We start from the raw sequence: 6,756 nt of genomic DNA, 5'->3' as shown, positions 1-6,756 counted from the left end.
CATTTTCACACATTTTGACCTGCTTCACATCCAATAATATCACGCTGACTTATTTCTGAAGTTTGTGTCGGGCAACATGGATATTTTCATGGATTTCTTCTGTTCACTACGTAACTCAAACCCAGTTAGAGCAGTTGTGCTGAGCTTCAGTATCTGTGCATCAATATGTTTTATTTTAGTCTTGAATAAAGTTGACATCATCATCATTCATCATGAAGAAATGCACACACACACACATACACACACACAGACACACACACACACTGTCCTTGACTAAAATTAACCCTGCTAAGGCCTCTGCCTGTTGTCTGCTGGAACCTGATTCTTCTGCTAAATCCCCAGCTTCACTCATGTGCTCATTCATCCGTCCATCATTCCTCCTCCTCCTCCTCCTCCTCCTCTTCCTCCTCCTCCTCCTCCTCCTCCTCCTCTCTGTAAACCCCTCATGTCCTTCATTGTCTCACCTTTATGATCTTTTTGTTTCTGTCGTATTAGAAACATCAACGCACCCACTCGCTCGTTGTGAATCTGTCAGAGAATCTGCTTTGAGCTCATTCAGACATTATAGGTCGTAAACCCTGCCTCCTCCATGTTAGTGGATGGGATAGGACCAAACTAAAATAAATTTGAGTTATTGATGCTATAAAAACACAGCAAAACTATTATAATACATGTCAGAGCTTGTACTTTTATACCTCTAGGTTGAATCTGTACTTCTGCTCGAGTAAAGACTGTGACACAGAATGGAAAGTACCCGAGACAAGCTGATCTACTCAGATCATCAGTCACTCGTCAGTTAACAGTTAAGGTGCTAAAATTGTTGTAAAATCTAAATATTTCCACTTCTGATCCCGTGCGCAGTGTTTCAAAGTGAATGATCCCGGTTTGTCAGAGTTCAGAGGGACAAACAGTCAGTGAGGACAAAGGTGGACACTAGAAAGAGGGAGAAACTCTATCTGCTCGGGTCCTTCTGTGTCGAACCCTCGTCACATTCTCACCTGTTCACACTCCATCAGTCTGCCAGTGCACGCTGCCAGGAAGGTGTCAGCACCCCCCCCCCCCCCCCTGTGTGTGTCTGTCTGTGTGCGGCTTTATGTCAGGACAATGGCAGCTCACAGACAATTTATAGTGAAAACCATGTCTCCATGCTTGTGTGTGTTTCTCCGTCTCCAAAGAGATTAATCACAGGAGACTGAGGACACGTGTGATGTAGTGATGAGGACTCGTGTTCTTATAAAAGAGACAAATGGTCTCTTTGTGGATGTTGCTCCTGCAGCCTTGTTCATCTCCACACAGCCTCCTCCTCTCGTTCGCTTCATCAGCAGCATCCTCAGGGTTCTGTCGGTTCCTCGAAGACACGCAGAGAACCAGGTCTTCAGGAATGGTCAGTGGAGGACTCTGTGTCCCTCTTCTCGGACCAATGCTTTCCTTGGACCTGTGTTGGACGTCCTGCAGGCAGAGCATTGCAGCAGTTTACTGTGTTTCCGTTGTTGTTGCAGGTATTTCAGCACTAAGCTCTGTTTTCAGTGCTTGGTCTAAAGTGCTCAGGTGAAAATCCACTTTTGCAAGTTCAACAGCAGAATAAATAGATTCAAACACAGTCGCTGACTTCAGAGTTTTTTATTGTTCAAAAACACAATCGCATTCCAACACTGCAACACAACAGCACTGCGGCCGACTACATTGTAAGACCAACACAGCCCCGGGTGCTCAGATTAGCACATTTGATATTTCAGCAACGTGGTCGATGGAGTGCGTCTGAAACGAGCATGTGTGGCACTTGGCTGCAGCCGAGACTTTAACACGTCATATAAATTAATTGTCGTGTTCATCACTTTTTAAAAATCCCATAAATCAAAGACTTAATCTTCGGTTTCTACTTCACGTGGCTGTTCTGCATTTCACTCAGTGTCTTCTCTCTGTGTTGCAGTCATGTCAGACGTAGAAGAAGAATACGAGTGAGTAGAGCAGCAGCATTTATTCATTTCAGTGTAAATAACTGTGACATGAACTGATAACGAGTCTGTGTCTTCTCTGCAGGGAGCAGGCAGACGGTGAGTTGTGTCCAAATCCGTCACAAATGTCATCCGTGAAGATTCATACGAGACATGAGACAGTTTTCATTTCTCTGCCTCTCGTTTGTCCCCAGAGGCTGAGGAGGAGCAGGAGGAGGAGCCCGAGGAGGTGGAGGAGGACGGAGTAGGTAAGGACGGGGAGACTCCCAGAATGCAAAGCGTGCACACGCACACAGGACGGCTGCTTGTTGTGTCAGAAGAGTGAAGATTGTTTGATGGTGTGTGTGGGTGAGTAACAAGGTTACTGGTTCAGATCCCGGTTAGTGGACGGATGGATCTAGTGTGTGTTGATCTCACACTGTGAACAGCAGCACAGGTCAAAAACCCCACCTCCTCCATGTTAGTGGATGGACATTAATTATTAATCAGTTATTTGATGCTATAACAAACTGGTGAAACATCATCAAAGCTGAGACTGAGATCATTCGGCTTCATTTCTGGAAAGTCAGAGGAGACAGAGACACGTCGTCCATCTTTATTTAAAAAGAGGGAGGGGGAAAAGTTGTTTCTCCTCCTCTTCTTCTTCATAACTGTGCGAGTTCAGGACCATTAACTGACCTGTCAACTCTCTTCTTCTTTCCACCGGCTAAAACCACTGGTGCTGCTGATCAGAGGAGCAAGAGGAGTTCCAGGGTAAGGTTATAACATGTGTATATATAATATATGCTAGTTTATATATATACATAAAGATCATATGTTTTTATTGCCTGATTTGCCGCCTGTGTAAACAGGTTGTAAATAATACGCACGGACGAAATGATTCACCTGTGCTCTGTGTGATAAACAACTACGTTTCCCTGCGGCCACAGTAGATGGTTCAGTGCAATGAACCGTGTGGCTCACGTTGCATGATGGGAAATGATAGTTTCCAAAGCAAGAGTGTAGCATTTCTCAACATGTCTTTGATTTAGCTTCTCTAATGTCTGACGCACATGAAACTGACTTCATTCATTCCACATCGTTCTCTCCTTCTCTCATCACACTGTTCTCTCTATCTTTAACTTCCCTTCCTTCCTTCCTTCCTTCCTTCCTTCCTTCCTTTCTTTTCTCGTGTGCTCGTCCCACATCATTAATAACTTTTATTTCCATCCTGCCGTCGTTCTCTCTGCCTTGGTTTGGCCGCTGCAGCAGATCAAGATGCTCAGGAGGAAGGTGAGAAACACTCTTTGGTCTCCTGAAGAGTAAAACCCACGATTATCTCCTCCTGCTCAGCTCCACCCTTCAGAATTATCTTCACCTTTGTTTTATAGATAATAAACTTTGATTGGATTGATGAGGAAGCTGCTTTGGTGTTTTCCATAACCTACAACAGCTGCTTTATTGACCTCAGTGCTTGTTGTGTGTTTCCGCTCGTTAAGAGACTTTTTAACCTTTCTTCTCCAACATGTCTGAAGAGAAACATTTGTATTCAATAACATGATCTGTTCTTTCTCTCTCGTCATCAGAGGAGGAGCGTCCCAAACCCAAGTACGTTCCTTCAAGCTGATGCATTTTTTATTTGTAATGTTTCCTTCTCCTATAATCTTATCTTTGATCAGTTGTAGATGCTCAGCCTGTTCTCTGCCTCCTTCCTCCCTTCAGGCCGATGGTGCCTCAACTCGCTGCCCCAAAGATCCCTGAGGGAGATAGGGTGGATTTTGATGTAAGTTTTGAAGAAGCACTTTAAGCCAAACTTTCTGTTACGTAATAATAAACTTTATTCATACAGAACCTTTCAAAACACAGTAACACGATGCTTTGTAAGTTGAAAAATGAAAAAATGAAACCAAGTGATAGGAAACAAAGCTTTTGAGCACAAATACAAAATGTTACGGACGAGAAAAGAGTAAAAACAAGATCAAATAAAACATTATAGAATGATTGAAATAGTCATTAAGATCAGATCCAATAAATCAACTGGAAACAGAATTAAAAGGATCTCATCCTGATATGTGGTGAATAACATTGTCTGGTTGCCACAGGACATCCACAGGAAGCGCATGGAGAAGGATCTACAGGAGCTGCACACGCTGATCGATGTCCACTTCGAGCAGAGGAAGAAGGACGAGGAAGAGCTGATCGGCCTCAAAGACAGAATAGTAAGATCACATCTTCAACAACAGCACGGATACAGAAATGTGATGCAGAAATTGACCCAGGATGTTTAGTACATTTATTTTAGTGAGGTATTAAAGGGCTGCAGTTAATTTGCCAATGTTTCCTTTGCTTTTCTCTCCACCAGGAGAATCGTCGTTCAGAGAGAGCTGAGATCCAGAGGGTTCGAACAGAGAAGGAGAAGGACCGACAAAACAGGATTGCGGTAACACACAGACATACACACACACAGACATACACACACACACACACACACACACACACACACACACACACACACACACACACACACACACACCCTCCTCATGCTCAAAATCCACAACACGTAAATGTGACGCTCCTGCTTCTTTCCGTCAGGAGGAGCGGCACAGAAAGGAGGATGAGGAGGCCAGGAAGAAGGCTGATGATGACCTCAAGAAGAAGAAAGTGCTGTCTGGTATGGGAGCAAACTTCGGAGGCTTCCTGGCCAAGGTCAGACACCTGCTGCTCTTCCTCTCAGTGATGATGATGATGATGATTGATGATGAGACACTGATTGACTGTGTTCCTTCTGCTCCAGGCCGAGACGAGGAAGGGCAAGCGTCTGACGGGCAGAGAGATCAAGAGGAAGACTCTGACTGAGAGACGACAGCCGCTGAGCATGGACAACCTGAGGGAGGACGCCCTCAAGTGAGTCACAACAATAACTATATGACTAGAGCACTCATCACTTTTACACAGTGTTTGAACAAATAAGACCCAGAAAACCACGAAATGCGATCTGGAAAAGTGTGTTTTTTACTATAAAAACCACAACAAAGTATTTTTAAAGTTGAAAAGGTAAATACAGGTATCTCTGTTTTTACTGATCAACACCAAACCAAACCCAGCACAGAGTTCCAGGTCGGCTCTTTCCAACCAGCGCTCCGTGTTCCCGTGTGTTTACGCTGTGGAGACAAATCACTGACACCTTTTCCTTTGCGTTTCCAAGGCAACAGGCCCAGGAGCTGTGGGACTGGGTCTACCAGCTGGAGTCGGAGAAGTTTGACTTCATGGAGCACATGAAACACCAGAAATACGAGGTAACAGCAGACAGGACAATAACAGGAGTGAAGCAGTAGAGTACAGGGGGTCTGGGTCCCTCATCTTGTTTTTAAATACAATCTAAAAACAAGATGATCTGATTTTAGCCATAATTGTTGCATTTAGCAATAAAACCTTTCAAATAAAACTTTAATTTAACTTGACCCCTGAGGTCATTTAGCTTGAGCACGTTTCTTCTCCTCCTGCAGATCATTGTGCTGCTCAACCGGATCCAACATGCTCAGAAGTTGTGAGTAACTTCAACAGAAAATATGGTTCAAATAGAAATCTCCTCTTTCCTGTCGCGTCTTTCCTCTACCTCCTTCGTCTTGTTACTTTCTTCCTCTTACAGTAAAAAGGTCCACGGCAAAGGGAAGGTGGGCGGTCGCTGGAAGTAAAGAGGAGACAGGACCAGGACCAGAGGAACGACACTGGTCTCTGTGGTCGTCTGGTTCCAGAGCCGCTGCCCAGACGCTCCCTGGGTGGGAGAGAGATGCTGAATGTACTTGATTAGATGTGTTGATAATAAAACGACGTGCTCTCAGTGTTGACTTGGTTTTGTTTCATTTTTATTTGGATGGATGGAAAAACAAGGGAAACTACATCAAGATTGAGTTTCTTTAATTAATCTACTCTGTGGATCACAACCCGGGATCTGTTTGTCATGTTGTGATATCTGATGTTTATCATGATATCTGATGTTTGTCATGATATCTGATGTTTGTCATGATTATCATGATATCTGATGTTTATCATGTTTATCATGATATCTGATGTTTGTCATGATATCTGATGTTTGTCATGATATCTGATGTTTGTCTTGATATCTGATGTTTGTCATGATATCTGATGTTTGTCTTGATATCTGATGTTTGTCATGATATCTGATGTTTGTCATGATATCTGATGTTTGTCATGATATCTGATGTTTGTCTTGATATCTGATGTTTGTCATGATATCTGATGTTTGTCTTGATATCTGATGTTTATCATGATATCTGATGTTTGTCTTGATATCTGATGTTTGTCATGATATCTGATGTTTGTCTTGATATCTGATGTTTATCATGATATCTGATGTTTATCATGATATCTGATGTTTGTCTTGATATCTGATGTTTGTCTTGATATCTGATGTTTGTCATGTCATGATATCAGTGTACAGTGGCTGAGACGCCTCACACAAGCATGTCTCCTGTTGGTGGTAATTATGTTTCCTGTATGATCCCCCCCCCCCCCCCCCCCCACGCTTCCCTCTCTAATTCCTGCCTCACATGTTTGGCTCACAGCGAGACAAGGACTAAAGAGGACACACTGTTAATCCAGCCTTTCTCTCACCACACACACACACACACACACACACACACACACACACACACACACACACTGAACTCAAATGATTCAGTGAAGGTTACGCTGCCTGTCACTGCTCAGAAACATATTTTCTGTATTCATGATTGGATCAGTGGGACAAACGGCGGCAATAATTACACAGTGAAGGATTAACTATCTTTACAACAATATT

At 43.4% G+C, this 6,756-nt stretch overlaps 1 protein-coding gene across 3 annotated transcripts; it reads left to right on the top strand.

Annotated features, from left to right (window-relative positions):
* The first annotated feature begins 1,405 nt into the window (after positions 1-1,405).
* tnnt1 (troponin T type 1 (skeletal, slow)) lies at positions 1,406-5,776 on the top strand. Of its 3 annotated transcripts, none has more exons than XM_034592957.1 (14): positions 1,406-1,499; positions 1,931-1,958; positions 2,041-2,054; positions 2,150-2,203; positions 2,697-2,708; positions 3,521-3,542; positions 3,657-3,717; positions 4,037-4,153; positions 4,297-4,374; positions 4,527-4,640; positions 4,729-4,838; positions 5,140-5,230; positions 5,441-5,481; positions 5,584-5,776. In XM_034592957.1, the coding sequence occupies exons 1-14, from the start codon at positions 1,421-1,423 to the stop codon at positions 5,627-5,629; spliced, it is 867 nt and encodes a 288-aa protein (XP_034448848.1). In that variant the 5' UTR covers positions 1,406-1,420; the 3' UTR covers positions 5,630-5,776. The 3 variants fall into 3 exon arrangements, with proteins under 3 accessions (XP_034448848.1, XP_034448847.1, XP_034448849.1); XM_034592956.1 differs by having other exon boundaries at positions 2,688-2,708; XM_034592958.1 differs by lacking the exons at positions 1,406-1,499; positions 1,931-1,958; positions 2,041-2,054; positions 2,150-2,203 and adding an exon at positions 3,207-3,227 and having other exon boundaries at positions 2,688-2,708.
* Positions 5,777-6,756: the final 980 nt, after the last annotated feature.

Source organism: Hippoglossus hippoglossus, chromosome 8, assembly GCF_009819705.1.
Source record: "Hippoglossus hippoglossus isolate fHipHip1 chromosome 8, fHipHip1.pri, whole genome shotgun sequence".
Classification (NCBI taxonomy): domain Eukaryota; kingdom Metazoa; phylum Chordata; class Actinopteri; order Pleuronectiformes; family Pleuronectidae; genus Hippoglossus; species Hippoglossus hippoglossus.
Note: the sequence above shows the minus strand (reverse complement) of the source record. Positions and strands in the feature narration are given on the sequence as shown.

What these genes read in the sequence shown, in the direction of transcription:
- tnnt1 (XM_034592956.1), top strand. Translation starts at nt 1,421, where the DNA reads ATGCTTTCCTTGGACCTGTGTTGGACGTCCTGCAGGCAGAGCATTGCA. An exon ending in GAGGAGCGTCCCAAACCCAA is followed by an intron (nt 3,543 to 3,656) that starts GTACGTTCCTTC and finishes TCCTCCCTTCAG; the next exon opens with GCCGATGGTGCCTCAACTCG. An exon ending in ACCGACAAAACAGGATTGCG is followed by an intron (nt 4,375 to 4,526) that starts GTAACACACAGA and finishes TCTTTCCGTCAG; the next exon opens with GAGGAGCGGCACAGAAAGGA.